Here is an 18,842-nt window from a genome sequence, read left to right on the forward strand (position 1 = left end):
CATGGGGATGCGCCTGAATCTGCTCAGCAATGGCTGGCTTCTCCGCGTGATTGCTCTCGCATACAGTCTAACTTGGCCCGTAGGCCTAAGCTGTTCGGGAAACCGGTTCATTTTATCGATTCTTTCGCGCTCCCGAGTTCCCCGCTTCAGGTCACTCCGGAGTTGGCGAACTTGCGGAAGGAGGGGTACAAGAAGGAAAAGCTGTCCGTCTGTACCGAAGCCGGCGTGATCGCGATTGAGGAAGCTGGGAGAGTTTCTCTGGAATTGGCTTCCGTGTCTGACACTCTTATTAGAGCGCTGTCCAGATCCATCTTTGTTTCTCTGGAGCCCTTTAAGTTCCGGGACGACGCGGTAGAAGAAGATGTTGTGACTTTGTTAGCAGCTCTTGCTAAGATCGCGGCTGAGCAGACCGCAACTTCGGCCAAGTTGTACACGCAGGCCGTGTTATGGCGTCGTGAAGCTCTTTTGAGAGACTCGAGACTGTCGGATAAAGCCACTATTGAGGCTTTGAAAGTTTCTCCGTTTGCGGGACAGAGCTTACTGGGTCCTGAGTCTCTCGAGGCTCTCAGGCGAGAGTCTCAAGAGGTGAAGGACTTGCATTTCGTTAAGCTGTCTGAGCTTGCCCTTAAGCAGGGTCAGAAAAAAGGTGGTTCGGCGCCGCCTTCATCTTTTCGCGGCTCTGGACAGAAGACGAGGTCGCATAGGGGTGGCAGCCGTTCGCGCCCCTACAATAAGAAGCCTTCCTTCGGGAAGAAGGGGTCAGGTGGCAAACCTAACCCCCAATGAAGGCTCCCCGATCCAGCCACTCCCCTAGCCCCTACCCCTTTGGTAGCGGGCGGCCTCTCAAGGGCCGTTCCAGCTTGGTTGGCTCTTACGAGCAACCCTTGGGTTACGGGAGTGGTTCGATCGGGGTTCCGGTTGCTCTGGTTGGAGGACAAGGCCCCTCTAACCAGGACAACACCCAGGTTCAAGTTCCCCGCCGATCCAGAGGCTTGTGCCGTTATTCAGGCGGAGGTTCTACTGCTCTTGCAGAAGCAAGCGGTAGAAGAGGTCATCGATCGTCGATCCCCTGGCTTTTACGGGAGACTGTTTGTCGTCCCGAAAGCGTCAGGGGGTTGGCGACCGGTGTTGGATCTGTCTCCCTTGAACGGCTTTCTCCGGAAAGTTCCGTTCAAGATGGAGACTCCAGCGTCTGTCAGGGAGGCCCTACGTCCGTCGGACTGGGTCACTTCCATCGACCTGACAGACGCGTACTTCCATATTCTGATGCACAGGTCAGATCGAAAGTGGCTGCGGTTCCTGTGGGGCGACAGGGTGTTCCAGTTCAGGGCGCTGCCGTTCGGGCTTTCTTTAGCACCCTGGATTTTCACCATGATAGTGCGCCAGCTTTGCGCATTAGTGCGCCAGAAAGGGATCCGTCTCAGAGTTTATCTGGACGACTGGTTGATTCTGAGTCAACAAGAGTCCCTGTGCGGGCAGCACACCCAGATAGTCTTGCAGACTGCGAGAGACTTAGGTTTCTTCGTGAACCAAGGGAAGTCCGACTTGGTTCCCTCTCAGGAGTTCACGTATCTGGGCATGGTGTTCGACACCCGAGCTTGGACTGTGCGTCCCGCCCAGCGGAGGATAGACAAGCTGCAGGATCTGGTCAGGTCTCTGTCAAGCCTCCGCCACGCGCCTGTCAGGGTGTTGGCGTCACTCCAGGGCCAGATGGAGTCGATGTCTACCCTGATTCCTCTGGGCAGAGTTCACAAACGCCCGTTTCAGGCGTTTCTGAACTCTGCCTGGGATCCAGCCTCGCAAGGTTGGAATCTGTCTCTTCCCCTTCAGGGATGGTTCCTGGAGTCAACAAGTCAGTGGTTGGATTCGGCCTGGCTGACTCAGGGCGTTCCGATTTCCTTGCCCCCTCCGGAGTTGCATCTTTTTACAGATGCGTCCCTTCAGGGTTGGGGAGCTCATCTGGAGGGGAACACAGCTTCCGGTCTTTGGGACCAGGATCAGAAGTCGTTGCATATCAACATTCTGGAGTTGGAAGCAGTGCGCCTCGGGCTTCGGGAGTTTGTCGCCTCATTGCGAGGCAAGCATGTGTTGATCCGCACGGACAACACCACTGTGGCCGCGTACCTGAACAAGCAGGGGGGTACGCGCTCGCTGGTTCTGTCCAACAGGGCTTGCGAGATTCTCGCTTGGGCGTTCCTTCAGGGGATTGTGATTTCAGCGAAGTACCTTCCGGGGTGCCTGAACATCTTGGCAGATTCACTCAGTCGCACTTCGCAGATTCTGCACTCGGAGTGGACTATCGCACACCAAGCACTGCGGCGTCTGTGGACGCAGGTGGACAAACCCCTCGTGGATCTGTTTGCCACCCGGTTCTCTCGGCGTCTCCCAGTCTTCGTGTCCCCAGTGCCGGACCCGGAGGCTTGGGAGGTCAACGCCATGGAAATAGACTGGAAGGATCTGATAGCTTATGCCTTCCCTCCCATTCCGTTGCTGGGCAAGGTGCTGAGAAAGGCGGACTTGGAGAAGCCAAGGCTGGTTCTCATAGCGCCGTTGTGGCCGAGCCAGGCGTGGTTTCCGGACCTTCTTCGTCTAGCCGACGGTCCACCCATTCCTCTCGATCTTCGAGAGGGGGAGCTTCTGCAACCGAGGTCGGGGATCCCTCACAGGGACCCTCATCTCCTGGCTCTACACGCTTGGGTTCTGTCAGGAGAGCGTTGAAGCGCGCTGGGGCGTCAGACCTCACTCTGACATTGGTGCAGAAGGCGCATAGAAAATCTACTTCTGCTGTTTATTCGTCCCATTGGGCTGCTTGGGCCCAGTGGTGTCGTCTTAACGGCGTTAACAAGTTGTCTCCACGTTCTATGCAGGTTGCAAATCATTTGGCTTGGCTCTCCTCCCAAGGTCGGACGGCGTCTACCCTCCGGGTACGCCGTTCTGCCATTTCCACTACCCTCAAGCAGTTGGGACGCTCTATTACCCTGGACGGGGTGATCGCAAGCGTCATTAAAGGTTCCGCTCTTAGCTCTGCTTCACGCAGAACGTCTGTCCCAGCCTGGGATCTCTTACTTGTACTGGAATTTTTGCGCTCCTCGGTTTTCGAACCTTTGAAAGAGGCTAGTCTGTCTAACCTTACTAAGAAGACTCTCCTCCTTATTTTGCTTGCGTCAGCGCGTCGGGGAAGCGAGGTTCACGCTCTTTCCGGACTTAACCAGGATATTTCTTTCGAAAAGGATGGCTCTGTTATCTTGCGTTTTTCGCCTGTGTTTTTAGCAAAGAATCAAAAACCTAACCAGCCGTCTCCCGTAGTGAACATACAGTCGCTGCGTTCTATTTTGCCGCGCGGTGACCCTGACCTCTTGAACTGCCCGGTCCGGGCTCTGCGGGCTTACCTGTCTCGCACGGCTCCGTTAAGAGCTTCATCTCAGAAACTGCTTTTCATCTCGTTAAACGTAGCCAGGGATAAGGATATCGTTAAGACGACTTTGGCGAGATGGTCTGCCGGGCTTATAAGGCAAGCATATGAGTGGTGGCAGACACATGGGGGGGGACGCTCCGTTCTCCCATTACGGTCGCCTCGTACGCATGAGGCGAGAGCCTGGGCCGCCTCTCTAGCGGTCTTGCGCTCAGGCAGGATGACTGAAGTGCTCAGAGCAGCATACTGGAAGTCTGAAGACGTTTTCATAAACTTTTATCTACGTGATATTGCCAGCACTAGGCAAGATGGCTCGAGCTGTTTGCCTGCCATGGTGGCAGCTGGCCAGGTTCTACCGAAGGTTTAGGTGAGTTTCCCGCCGCCTTGTGTAGCAATCTGCTATTTATGTGAGTTGTAGTAAGAATATGTTATTTAATCGAAAATTTCTTATCAAATTTTCATTTAATTAATATACTTACCAACTCACATAGTTAATGCCCTCCCTACCTACCCCGCTTTGTGTGGTTTAAGGTGGTGTTTCAGTGGGAATGACTATACCGGCAGTATGTCCAGCGCATGCGCGGGCAGCCGGTGGGGGGAGGTAACTCCCGGGACCCGTTGTCAAGGGTTTGTTTTGTTTTGGGAGTTATCTCCCCCTGTTACCAGGGTCAGTGCTTCAATGTCTAACGCATCAAACTGAAGTTAATGCTATTTATGTGAGTTGGTAAGTATATTAATTAAATGAAAATTTGATAAGAAATTTTCGAGACACACACACACACACACACACACACACACACACACACACACACACACACACACATATACACACACACACACACACATAGTGACATACACACGCACAGACAGACAAAAGTTAGCATTGCATAGGCTACACTTACGTGAGCCAAAAACAAGAAAGGTAGGTTGTTGGAACGTTTGTTATTGACAAAACAATACATTCACATTTTGGATGTATTTGGATGATGGATGACATGTGCACATTCTCGATGCTGCTGATGTTGATGCAGTTGATGATGATAATAATGACACTGGCGAGGACCTTCAATTTCATTCTAACTATCACCTATATCTTTCACACAGCTTCCATGGACTCGCTGCCCTCCTGCGGTAGCAAATTCCTGATGGATGGCAGCCAGGTCAACGTGACTAACCTTGACCCCCAAAGAAAGGTCAAGGACATCTTCCCAGAGTGCAGTTTGACCTTCGAGTATGTGGGTCACAAGGAGAACCGTTCGCTGTGCTTGGTGTTCGAGTCCAGCCTGGCTGCGAACCCCAGATGCAGCAAGCTGAATTACACGCTCAACATTATTTCCCATTACCAGCACCCAGAGACAGGGAAGACTCGGAAGGTTCTGAGTGGGGTAAGTCTTTGATACAGTGGACCGAACCCCAGATGCAGCAAGCTGAATTACACACTCAACATTATTTCCCATTAATTAAAGGCACAGTAAGCCTCCCGTAAACCATCACAGATACGTTCAGGCTTTTACACACAGTACAAACACCCTTTCATTTATACACTCACCGATTGAGAACATCCTAGGTGCCCTCCGTAAAGAGCGAACAATTTTCAAAGAATTTATTTTTGCGTGGTTTATCTTACCCCTGAGCCATCGTGAACCCGTGTGATCCAGTTTCCCTTTTTGACTCACATGCGAAGCAAAAGTGAGTCGATGTACTCACCCGAGTCGTCCGTCCGTCCGGACGTCCGTCCGTCCGTCCGTCCGGAAAACTTTAACGTTGGATATTTCTTGGAGACTATTCAGTCTATCAGTACCAAATTTGGCAAGATGGTGTATGATGACAAGGCCCCAAAAAACATACATAGCATCTTGACCTTGCTTCAAGGTCAAGGTCGCAGGGGCCATAAATGTTGCCTAAAAAACAGCTATTTTTCACATTTTTCACATTTTCTCTGAAGTTTTTGAGATTCAATACCTCACCTATATATGATATATAGGGCAAAGTAAGCCCCATCTTTTGATACCAGTTTGGTTTACCTTGCTTCAAGGTCAAGGTCACAGGAGCTCTTCAAAGTTGGATTGTATACATATTTTGAAGTGACCTTGACCCTGAACTATGGAAGATAACTGTTTCAAACTTAAAAATTATGTGGGGCACATGTTATGCTTTCATCATGAGACACATTTGGTCACATATGATCAAGGTCAAGGTCACTTTGACCCTTATGAAATGTGACCAAAATAAGGTAGTGAACCACTAAAAGTGACCATATCTCATGGTAGAAAGAGCCAATAAGCACCATTGTACTTCCTATGTCTTGAATTAACAGCTTTGTGTTGCATGACCTTGGATGACCTTGACCTTGGGTCAAGGTCACATGTATTTTGGTAGGAAAAATGTGTAAAGCATGTGAGTCGTATGGGCTTTGCCCTTCTTGTTCACAATGCAGTCGTTAGTTTGTAATTTGAATGCGACTCGATGTGAGCTTTACTACAATAGCACGTTTTTATGCACGAAACAAACAGCTGTGGTTCACAAGAACTGTAGCGATGGCTTTTGACTGTTGAGAGGAACGGCGATATGCATAAACCGTCGTCTGCTACGACCCTTGCGTGACCCTGCTTCCGGGCTTTTCTTTTTTCAAACTTTCACCACTTCGAATTGTACTGATCTTGTCTTGATGAAAAAAGAATTCTTTTATGATCAAAGAATGTCTGTGTAACAAGCTGTCAAGCGGTCCAAAAACATTCTGATAATCATCGATCCACGGCTATCGCCAGTTTACATCGATAGAATGAAACCCGAAGGGAAGTAACTCATTTTTGACCTGAGTTCAGGATGGGTCCAAAAAGTGTTCGAGACAATCTGCAAAATTAATTCTTTAAGAATTGCTCGCTCTTTACGTAGGGCACCTAGGATGTTCCCGTTTTGTGAGCGTTCAAATGGAAGTATGCTTGTACTGTATGTAGACGCTCGGGGAGCTCTGTGATGGTTTACGGGCCCGTCGCGATATAACCTTCGTGGTTGAAAACGACGTTAAACACCAAATAAAGAAAGAAAGAAAGAAATGGTTTACGGGAGGCTTTCTGTGCCTTTAATAGGTGCTTGATTTTGGTATTTTGATTTACATAACATTAAACCTTTCTTGGGGTTCATGGTCATGGCAACAGCCATAATAATATTATATCATGTATAAAATTACATTTCAGCATATGTGAATTACATGTCATACCAAACTGTCATACATTTTTATTCCCACATTATTCTGATTGATCACAACCAAACCTACTATCAGTGGACACATCCAAATGCAAGCGCCTGTTCTTGACAACTTGCCACATCTAAAAATATAGATCAGTGAAACTGTTTGGCCTGTAGGTAAAATGTACAATGTATTTTCTGATTTGTGCACAAAAGCTTTTCTTTTTGTTCTTTTTTTTTTAACATAACAATGTTTAATGTCACTGTATGTTTAAAAGACCATGGTCAAATGTTAAATTAGAAAATAAATAACATTTTGGTTCATGATTTTTCCTATACCTGTGCTGAAAATAAGAAATAAAATGTTGGTATATATATAAGTCACTCAGATGCAGTGTAGTATGAATGGTTTGAGTTTGTTGCTGTTGACCCTGCACATTTAGACCTATGATGATACCTTCGTTTTTGTTGAACAATTTTGCCTTGGATTTCACAACTTTCTACTGATGAACAATGTTGCCTTCACCCCTCCCAAAGGGTGACGGATATGTCACAACTTCCTGTGTACACAAACTGATGAAGTATTTCACAACAAAATGGCGCTGCCCATGGTCACCCTCGAAACTAACCGTATAATAGGGGGCCTTACAAGCACAAGACAAAGTGCGCACGAAAAAATCCTGTAATCCAGTTCAGAGTTCCAGATCTTGAAAGGCGGTTTCCACAATAGTAGCAATTTACTCTTTAGCGTTGCTGTGCTCTCGTGAATTCATGGACTACTAGTGACTGTTAACACCACCAAATGTGTCAGCTATTATTTCTCACTCTAATTTTTTTAGATACGGACGTGCGGACAACCGACGCCCCGTCAGTGGTGTTCCAACACAACAAAGATTTCCCTGGAGCTTCATCGTGAGACAAAGTCCGGCTCGACCAAGACTACAGAAGATGCTGTTATGTTCTACGCCCTGGTTGTGGATCACAATGGAGGTGGGTATAATATTATATGTTAGTTGTAATTTTGACTAAAATATGATATTTTACACAGATTGAGACAGTCAGTCAGTCACAGGCATGGGAATTGTCCGCCAAATTCTTTTTTTGTTCCGCCGAAAAAGCAAAAGTGTCCGCCGAAAAAATAAATGGGGGAGGCTAAAATGGTTCTAAAAACTGAATTTAATGGCAAACTTGGAGCTCAGATGACACCAAATAGCACCATTTGGGTTCTTTGGAGAGAAATAAAATTACGGGAGAGCATGCCCCCGGACCCCCCTAGTAAGGCTGGGTGCTTCGCGCCGTCGACTTTGCTATTACTGAAATATTTTCAGCCTTTTTGACTGTTTTCAATTCCCATGCCTGCAGTCAGTCAGCTTAGAAAAATGTATTGAAAGGGAGGGGGGTCTTAATAGAATAGGGGTTAATGTACAGAGCGGTTGAACAGAAAATCGGGAACCCCCCGCGGGTTTGGTGGAGTCCCATATTGGTTGGGACATTTATTTGTACAAAAACAGCTAGGGAGTGTGTTTGTGTGTGTGTGTGTGTGTGTGTGTGTGTGTGTGTGTGTGTGTGTGTGTGTGTGTGTGTGTGTGTGTGTGTGTGTGTGTGTATATAGTGTTCATAAATTGTGAGTGCATCTTTTTTTGGGTCACCTGTTAAAAGGATGCTCTATTGTAGGTGTTGTACTGATATTGTTTTACCTTTAGTCTTGTGTACATTTCCCTTATTGTCTTGGCCATAACCGTCTTAGGTAAATCATGGTAATTAATATCTTCATATAAAGTATATCTTCATTCCCGTGTAAGCAATCAAGCACACCACCACAAAACTGTTCAGGCTTAGAGCAGCTAGCCCTCCACCCCCCGCGGGTTAGGGGGTGTCCCATATTGGTTGGGACGAGAAAGAATTTACCCGATGCTCCCCAGCATGTCGTAAGAGGCGACTAACAGATTCTGTTTCTCCTTTTACCCTTGTTAAGTGTTTCTTGTATAGAATATAGTCCATTTTCTGAGTCACTTGAGAAAAAGTGACTCTATGTAATCGGTCAGTGTTAGTCTGTCCGGCCGGCCGGCCGGCCGTCCGTCCGGCCGGCCGGCCGGCCGTCCGTAGACACCACCTTAACGTTGGACTTTTCTCGGAAACTATCAAAGCGATCGGGCTCATATTTTGTTTAGTCGTGACCTCCAATGACCTCTACACTTTAACGATGGTTTCGTTGACCTTTGACCTTTTTCAAGGTCACAGGTCAGCGTCAAAGGAAAAATTAGACATTTTATATCTTTGACAAAGTTCATCGGATGTGATTGAAACTTTGTAGGATTATTCTTTACATCAAAGTATTTACATCTGTAGCCTTTTACGAACGTTATCAGAAAAACAAGGGAGATAACTAGCCTTTTCTGTTCGGCAACACACAACTTAACGTTGGGCTTTTCTCGGAAACTATAAAAGTGACCGGGCTCAAATTTTATGTGAACGTGACTCCCAGTGACCTCTACACTTTGACGTCTGCTATGGTGACCTTTGACCTTTTTCAAGGTCACAGGTATGTCTTGAAGGAAAAAAATTGAAATATCATATCTCTGAAACTATTCATCGGATTTGATTCAAACTTAATAGGATTATTCTTTACATCAAATTATTTACATCTGTATTGTGTTGTGAATAGCAATTTCTTCCTGTCCATCTGATGCCTCATATAATATTCAGAACTGCGAAAGTGACTCGATCGAGCGTTTGCTCTTCTTGTGTAAAGATTTTAGTCAAGCAGTATGTAAGAAATGTTAAGTCCTTTGTACTGGAAACTTGCATTCTCCCAGTAAGGTAATAATTATATTGTACTACGTTGCAAGCCCCTGGAGCAAATGTTTGATTAATGCTTTTGTGGACAAGAAACAATTGACAAGTGGCTTTATCCCCTCTCCCCGCTTTCCCCGTCGCGATATAACCTTCGTGGTTGAAAACAACGTTAAACACCATATAAAGAAAGAAAGTTGCAAGCCCCTGGCGCAAATTTTTGATTAGTGCTTTTGTGGACAAGAAACAATTGACAAGTGGCTCTATCCCATCTCCCCCCCCCCCCCCCCCCCCCCCCCTTCCCCTTGCGCGATATAACCTTCGTGGTTGAAAACGACGTTAAACACCAAATACAGAAAGAAAGATAATCGGGAAAAGTAGGTAGGGTCTTAAAAGAGGGAGGTGGTGTTGAATGGGGGTCTTTTTATTGGGCTTCCACTGTATGCTCTCTTCTTCTTATCTTCTTCTTCTTCTTCTTCGTTCATCAATCAATCAATATGAGGCTTATATCGCGCGTTTTCCGTGGGTACAGTTCTAAGCGCAGGGATTTTTATTTTATTTATATTTTTTTATTATTTTTTTTTTTTGACAGTTGTGTGTGGGTGTGGGTGTGTGTGTATGCGCGCATATGTGTGTATATATTCATGGGCTTAGACTCCCACGTTCACTCATATTTTTAGCACGAGTGGATTTTTACGTGTATGGCCGTTTTTACCCCGCCATTCAGGCAGCCATACGCCGCTTTCGGGGGAGGCTTGCTGGGTATTTTCATGTTTCTATAACCCACCGCACTCTGACATGGATTACAGGATCTTTTCCGTGCGCACTTGGTCTTGTGCTTGCGTGTACCCACGAAGGGGGTCAAGTCACTAGCAGGTCTGCACATAAGTTGACCTGGGAGATCGGAAAAATCTCCACTCTTAACCCACCAGGCGGCCGCGACCGGGATCCGAACTCACGACCTCCCGATTAGGAGGCCGACGTCTTACCACCACGCCACTGCGCCCGTCCCACTGTATGCAATACATAAGACAGTTTGAAATAAACTGACAGTTGTGTGTGGGTGTGTGTGTATGTGCGCATATGTGTATATATATATAGACATGTGCGCCTTGAGTCGCCTTGTGGTGAGATATGTGCACGTTATTAATTCTTATATTATTATTATTATTATTATTTTTATGTGAGTTGTGCGTGTGTATGTCTGTGCATGCGTGCTTGAATGCATTATTTATGTATGTGATTTTGTTGTTCTCAGGTCCAGAGACGTTGCCACTACTGTTCGACCCCCCGAGTGAAAGCAGCTCTGCTCATGAAAGCCTGATTGTTGTCGTCATTGTTGCTTCGGTCGTCTTCAGCATCATCATCATCGCTGTCATCGCCGTTTTTCTGTACCGGAGACACCGCAGCCACAGCAAGCAAGAGGAAAAGCCGAATAAAAAAGAAATGCAGTATAACGCCCCCATGCTGCCGGCCTCTGTTGGAAACGGCTACAGTGGAAACGCCTACAGTTAAGAAACCATATTCACGAGACTGGCTTCTGTTTTTGTGTGAAAATATTGAGAGAAAAATTGTGTGATATCTCTGCTGATTGGAACAGCTTAAGTAGAGCACTGCATTGCACAATGGTGTGGAAACAGCCACAGTGGAAACGCCTACAGTTAGGAAACCACATTCACGAGACCGTCTTAGAATATGCTGTTTTGTGTGAAGATATTGAGAGCAAAATAGTGTGATATCTCTGCTGATTGGAACAACTCAAGTCGAGCACTGTTTTGCACAATGGTGGGGAAATACCACATTGGAAACACCAAGAGTTAAGAAACCACATTCACGAGACCGGCTTCTGTTTTGTGTGAAAATATTGAGAGAAAAATTGTGTGATACGTCTCTGCTGATTTTATCTCACGTGGAACAACTTAAAAGTTGAGGACTGTATTGCAGAATGGTTCTGAAAATGTGAAATAATTGTGAGGAACAGTTGTGGTTAGTAGTTAGGGAATGACGTCAATATGACCTGCCCCTTACCCCCCGCGGGTTAGGGGGAAGAATTTACCCGATGCTCCCCAGCATGTCGTAAGAGGCGACTAACGGATTCTGTTTCTCCTTTTACCCTTGTTAAGTGTTTCTTGAATAGAATATAGTCAATGTTTGTAAAGATTTTAGTCAAGCAGTATGTCAGAAATGTTAAGTCCTTTGTACTGGAAACTTGCATTCTCCCAGTAAGGTCATACTACGTTGCAAGCCCCTGGAGCAAATTTTTGATTAGTGCTTTTGTGAACAAGAAACAATTGACAAGGGGCTCTATCCCATCTCCCCCCTTTCCCCGTCGCGATATAACCTTTGTGGTTGAAAACGACGTTAAACACTAAATAAAGAAAGAATAGTTAGGCCCCCCAAAAAAATAGTCTGTTTACGTTAACCCGACCGACCCTATTTTTTTTCGCGCGTCCCTAGACTTTTTTTTTGGCATTTGGGAAAGAAAAAGAAAAAAAGAAAAAAATCTTTTGGTTTTTTTGCAAAACAAACGTAAAAATATGATTTTTTGGAAAAAAAAAAAAAAAAAAAAATCCCGACCTACTGACCCTATTTTTTTGGCATATGTTACCGTAAACAGACTTTTTTTTTTTTGGCCTTAGGGAATGACGTCAATATGACCTGCCCCTTATATCTTGCAAGGAAAATACAGACACAATTGTGTGATAGTGATACGTCAGCAGATTGTTTTACAGTGAAAAAGAATTACAAGGACTGATACTGGCTCCTGTCTGACAAATGGCGAGTAGAAACATGTAACTGGCGAGTAGAAGTGTTCATCTACTCGCCAAATGCAAGTAAAGTAATACTGAAACAAATGGTTGGTTTGGTGAGTAAAATGTGCTCTCTGGCTAGTAGTCATTTTGAGAAGCATTAGACAAAGGCCAGTGCACCCGTTTGTGGACTTTCAGGGCTGCAAAACTGAGTACTTAAGATATTGAAAAAATCGCAGTGTCAGGGTGTTTCTATTCCTGTATGAGAATTGCAAAATCCGCAAACAGAATCAGCACACTGCGACAGACACTGGCAGTACCAGAAATGGCACTGCGCCAATAGCAGAAATGGTATCTTTCTTCCTGTATGAGATAACAAATTCCACAGCAGAATCGGTACACTGCCAAAGGCACTGCAGGCAGTACCAGAAATGGAATTGCAAGAGTTTATAACCCAACCCGGCCATCATAACCCAAGTGGGTCAAAACCTCTGCGACCTTCACATGATTTTTGCAGGCCTAAGATGTTATATGAAGTCTTATATCGCGCGCGTATCTCCAGACTCGGACTCAAGGCGCAGGGATCTATTTATCTAAGATGAGTGGTCGGCAGAAATGCTGACAGTATTTTGCTGAATAAGGTGTGCAGTTCATTGTAATCTGGTTTCCTGAGAGTGTTAACCTGTGTGGACCGTGCGATTTTCCACTGTGTATGCCAGTCTCATGCTCTTCGAACACAAACTTTATCAATTCTTTCTTGACTTGCTCGCTTTTAACCTTCAAGTGATGGCTTTGCATATGGAGTGTGTGTCTGTGACTTTTTTGAGCGTTCAAATGCTTGAAAGACTTCAAGGCTTCAAAATTGGATCGTGAATTTAATTATTACGGTTTGACTGAGGAGCAAATTCCAGCTTTCTTTTTTTTTCAGCCACAAATATTAATTAGCCTTATAGTTATAGAACAAGAACTGACGAAGGACGCAAAGAACTGAACAATCAGTATTGGCGTTAACCGGTAATTACCGGTATTTTACCGGTTGAAATGAGAAAATACCGAAAAATAATTGGCTGCCGGTATAACCTACCGGTTGATTTTTTAGAACTACCGTTTTTTTTCGCTGGTAAAACAACAAAACCATTACTCTGAGTTGGACTCTTACTGATTCCAATGACCAGCCTACCTTTTTTTTCTGGACTGTTTTCATCATAAAAGTTTGTGTACCAGTTTGAAAAAATATTAGCGCCATCACTGGAACAATAAGAGAATGATCAAATAACCAAAGGAAGTAAGTGCTCAATATATATGCATTTGACATACATGTGTACTTCACAGCAAGTCATGTGTTATGTGTACAGCCAGGTACCTGTTAAGGAAAGAGATTAGTTTAATCCACAGTTCAATGCATTAATACAATGGACTGAATATCACCTGAGACCATGGCCTTTGACCTTGACATGACCTTTATTTACAACATGACCTTGATGCATCAGATGACCTCATTCCAGAAAACTTGTTGGTCATATACTCCTAGTAATCCGTTCCATTCGAGGCTCAACTTGCCTTTGAACTAATTATATCACATGGTTTTCATCAGATGTGTAGATCTGCTACCTCAGGCTGCTGTAGAATCATCAGAGAGCGAAGCAAGCTTTGACAATTTTTAATATTATATGTGACAGCTTTTGGGAAAGGGTGACATAAGTCACACTACACACGTTTGAGTTCTGTACTAAAATAGTAAAAGCCCTCAGCATGGTTGATGATTTACTGATTTGTTCATTTTAATTTAAGCTTTTTGAAATCTACAGGGGCAAATTTATCCACATATCAAATGGTTTTTGCAAAATTCCAAACGCTGAACAGGTTATTTTGCTTTCAACTCTGTATCTAAGTCAGTAAGTGCACTGTTTCTGTAAAACTTGAAGATTGGAACCTCCGTTTTAGGATCTTCAAAAAGGAAAGAAAAGGGGACGGGCGCTGTGGCGGGGTGGTAAGACGTCGGCCTCGTAATCGGAAGGTCGAGGGTTCGAATCCCGGCCGCGGCCGCCTGGTGGGTTAAGAGTGGAGATTTTTCCGATCTCCCAGGTCAACTTGTGTGCAGACCTGCTAGTGACTTATCCCCCTTCGTGTGTACACGCAACCACAAGACCAAGTGCGCACGGAAAAGATCCTGTAATCCATGTCAGAGTTCGGTGGGTTATGGAAACACGAAAATACCCAGCATGCTTCCTCCGAAAGCGGCGTGTGGCTGCCTAAATGGCGGGGTAAAAACGGTCATGCACGTAAAATTCCACTCGTGTAAAAACACGAGTGTACATGGGAGTTTCAGCCCACGAACGCAGAAGAAGAAGAAGAAAGAAAAGGGGGTTTTAAAACTAAAAGGGAGGGAGGCTCAAAATGGTGGTACATTTACACAGGCTATGAAGTTCAGAACATCTGAGAGGGCGGGGATGTAGCTCAGTCGGTAGCGCGCTGGATTTGTATCCAGTTGGCCGCTGTCAGCGTGAGTTCGTCCCCACGTTCGGCGAGAGATTTATTTTCTCAGAGTCAACTTTGTGTGCAGACTCTCCTCGGTGTCCGAACACCCCCGTGTGTACACGCAAGCACAAGACCAAGTGCGCACGAAAAAGATCCTGTAATCCATGTCAGAGTTCGGTGGGTTATAGAAACACGAAAATACCCAGCATGCGGCGTATCCTCCGAAAGCGGCGTATGGCTGCCTAAATGGCAGGGTAAAAACGGTCATACACGTAAAAGCCGTGGGAGTTTCAGCCCATGAACGAACAAACAAACAAACAAACAAACGAACATCTGAGTAAAGACGGTCTTAAAAGGGGGGTTCCACTGTACATTCTGAGTTGAATTCCAAGTAACCTGGGTTCTTCTTCTTCTTCTTCTACGTTCGTGGGCTGAAACTCCCACGTACACTCGTGTGGGTTTTTTGCACGAGTGGAATTTTACCCCCCCCCCCCCCCATTTAAGGTTCCCTCCCTTTGAAGACCCCTTTTTCTCAGGCTTTCTAATGACTGATAGCCTTTGTAAATTTACCCCCATGTTAACACTCTCTCCTTAGATTTTCTCAACCCCCCCCCCCCCGCGGGTTAGGGGGAAGAATTTACCCGATGCTCCCCAGCATGTCGTAAGAGGTGACTAACGGATTCTGTTTCTCTTTTTACCCTTGTGAAGTGTTTCTTGTATAGAATATAGTCCATTTTTGTAAAGATTTTAGTCAAGCAGTATGTCAGAAATGTTAAGTCCTTTGTACTGGAAACTTGCATTCTCCCAGTAAGGTCATACATTGTACTACGTTGCAAGCCCCTGGAGCAAATTTTTTAATTAGTGCTTTTGTGAACAAGAAACAATTGACAAGTGGCTCTATCCCACCTTCCCCCCTTTCCCCGTCGCGATATAACCTTTGTGGTTGAAAACGACGTTAAAAACGAAATAAAGAAAGAAAAAAAGATTTTCTCAGATTTTTGGAGGTCATGAAACTGGGGAGTTCCACTGTAACTAGCTTACTACTACTGGTAGAATGAATCTGTTTTTTGCACGTTCCTCAGCATTCTTTGTTCTGGTTCATGACTTTAAAAACTCGTTTTGTAAAATAATTGCAACGTGTCACTTTTTCCCATGCGCTGTCACATTGGTACATTATCTGCTTTGAATTTGCCTGTCAGCTAGCGTGCCTTTGCAGATTTTGTTTGCGTACTTAAATTGATTTGGCACAGAACGTGCGTGTCTGATGTTGTTTATAAATTAAGTCTAAGAGCATGGAGTGGTCAGTTTAGAGTTTGGAGATTACACACCAAGAAAAGCTAATATTTTGAATGCCTGATACAATATTCCTTTTAGTCAAGCCTGGATTTTTAAACGGAGTATAAATGATACAGTATTGCTAAGACAAACAAGAATTTGTAATGCCAGTATGTCATGCCGAATTCACAGAATTGCCGAATTCGTGGAATGGGCAATATTTAATGTTGCTAATTTCACGTAATCGGCAAAACGCTGCCCATTACTCGACAGCGTTTTGCCAAAAACGCATAAAGGCTCCTAAAATTTGCCCATTTTGCGAAATTGGCAGCCACTTTTTGGTTTTAAAGTTCTCAAATGCTTGGGAAATCATCAGACTTAGACAGTTAGGTACTCAAATGGATAGATATCGCAATAATCAATTAATAATGGCAAGTTATGGCAAAAAGTGCAGTTTTTATGCATTTCCGGAGTTATGCTCGACACAGATCCTACAAACCAAAATAGGGAGGTAAAGCAATGTTAATGGAATGTTCTGGTGACATAAAAAGTAACAGACTGGCTACCGGCACGGTTGGCCTAGTGGTAAGGCGTCTGCCCCGTGATCGAACCCCGGCCGGGTCATACCAAAGACTTTAAAATTGGCAATCTAGTGGCTGCTCCGCCTGGCGTCTGGCATTATGGGGTTAGTGCTAGGACTGGTTGGTCCGGTGTCAGAATGGGTGAGACATGAAGCCTGTGCTGCGACTTCTGTCTTGTGTGTGGCGCACGTTAAATGTCAAAGCAGCACCGCCCTGATATGGCCCTTCGTGGTCGGCTGGGCGTTAAGCAAAACAAACAAACAAACAGACTGGCTGCCGCTTTTGCGAAATGGGCAAATTTTAGAAGCTTTTACGCATTTTCGGCAAAACGCTGCCGATTTCGTGTAATGGGCACAGTTTTGCCGATTATGTGAAATGGGCAAAATTATTGCTGATTCCGGGAATTCGGCAATTCCGTGAATTTGGAACGACACATATAATGATATATATATATATATTGATACACAAGCATGGATTTTGTTTTAATGCTGGAGTGCTGACAATCATTAAATTATCAGGAATGGAATTGGATTGCATAAATAAGTTAATGTAATATAATGAACAGTCCATTTAGGAGAATGGATTAGTGGAACTGTAATTAGAGTGAATAATTTTCATTTTCAAGCACTATGTTCAAAATGCTTCCACCTCTTAAATTAATGTCTCAAGACGTTTCGTCTTTTCTGAAATGGAGGAAAAAAACAACTACTGGAGTAATGGAACTGTAATTAGAGTGAATAATTTTTATTTTCAAGCATTATGTTCAAAATGCTTCCACCTCTTAAATTAATGTCTCAAGACGTTTCGTCTTTTCTGAAATGGAGGAAAAAAACAACTACTGGAGTAATGGAACTGTAATTAGAGTGAATAATTTTTATTTTCAAGCATTATGTTCAAACTGCCTCCACCTCTTACAATAATTTGTCTCAAAAATGTTTGTCCAATTCTGACATGGAGGAAAAACAACAAACAAATATGAGTGTTCTTGAAAGAACTGTGTCTGTTTGAATTGCAAGAGCTTTTAGATTTAATCTTGTACATGTATAAGGCCCCCCCCCCAAAAATAGTCTGTTTACGGTAACCCGACCGACCCTATTTTTTTTGCGCGACCCTAGACTTTTTTTTGGCATTTGGGAGGGAAAAAAAAAAATTGGTTTTTTTGCAAAATAACGTAAAAATATGGTTTTCTGGGAAAAAAAAAAAAAAAATCCCGACCTACCGACCCTATTTTTTGGGCCTATGTTACCGTAAACAGACCTTTTTTTTTTTTGGCCTAACAGATGTCTGAAAATATTTACTACATTTTGCCTTGAATTCTTTGGTATGAAGTTTTCCTCACGCATAATTATAATATGATGTTGCGTAAATGCTTTTTCGTTTTTGGTTTGTTTGTTTGTGTGTTGTGTTGGTGTTGTGTTGTTTGTATTAGTGCTTATTGTGACATTATTCAGATTGGTTGCCTGTACATTTTCAACAGTTTTCACTGCCTGAGTTCACTAAGTCTTGTTATGATGATGATATTGTTAATGTCAATAGCATACATGTTCATTGAAGCCTGACAGTATTGCGTTGTGCGCCCCCCGCGGGTTAGGGGGAGTCCCATATTGGTTGGGACAAGAAAGAATTTACCCGATGCTCCCCAGCATGTCGTAAGAGGCGACTGACGGATTCTGTTTCTTCTTTTACTCTTGTTAAGTGTTTCTTGTATAGAATATAGTCAATGTTTGTAAAGATTTTAGTCAAGCAGTATGTAAGAAATGTTAAGTTCTTTGTACTGGAAACTTGCATTCTCCCAGTAAGGTCATATATTGTACTACGTTGCAAGCCCCTGGAGCAAATTTTTGATTAGTGCTTTTGTGAACAAGAAACAATTAGCAAGTGGCTCTATCCCATCTCCCCCCCCCCCCCCCCCCCCCTTTCCCCGTCGCGATATAACCTTGAACGGTTCAAAACGACGTTAAACACCAAATAAAGAAAGAAAGAAAGGAGCTGTACGTTACACAGGAAAACCTGGCTTTGTATGAAAATAAATGCAGGGATGGGGGGGGGGGGGGGGGGGGGAGATGTAGACAGCTGGCTGCTGCCTGCTAGAGGAGACCTGAAATGGGCTAGGGACCGGGTTGGGTCAGTGCTGAAATGGTTACTTTATTGGCTGTGTGCCGGGTGTCCGTTCGGACAGATTTTTTTTTTTCCGGAATTCATCTTTTATTCCATTTAAAAGCCTGGACAGATGTTTAGAGGTTTACATGATGGTTTACACAGGAAGAAGTGTATGTTACAATCATGGCTTCTTCACTTAATTTATGATGTGATCATTCAGGCTTGCAGGCCATTGGACTTTGCATGCGAAAGGTATTGATGAGT

At 44.4% G+C, this 18,842-nt stretch overlaps 1 protein-coding gene across 1 annotated transcript in view; it reads left to right on the forward strand.

The window, feature by feature from the left end:
- The window catches only part of LOC138950821 (uncharacterized), a 46,355-nt gene extending 28,827 nt beyond the window's left edge, over positions 1-17,528 (forward strand). Inside the window, exons 6-8 of the mRNA XM_070322542.1 lie at positions 4,517-4,797; positions 7,441-7,591; positions 10,653-17,528. Coding sequence (XP_070178643.1) covers positions 4,517-4,797; positions 7,441-7,591; positions 10,653-10,909 — 689 coding nt within the window. The 3' untranslated portion in view covers positions 10,910-17,528. The remainder of the gene's footprint in view (positions 1-4,516; positions 4,798-7,440; positions 7,592-10,652) is intronic.
- The last annotated feature ends 1,314 nt before the right edge of the window (positions 17,529-18,842 follow it).

Source organism: Littorina saxatilis, linkage group LG16 (genome assembly GCF_037325665.1).
Source record: "Littorina saxatilis isolate snail1 linkage group LG16, US_GU_Lsax_2.0, whole genome shotgun sequence".
Lineage (NCBI taxonomy): Eukaryota > Metazoa > Mollusca > Gastropoda > Littorinimorpha > Littorinidae > Littorina > Littorina saxatilis.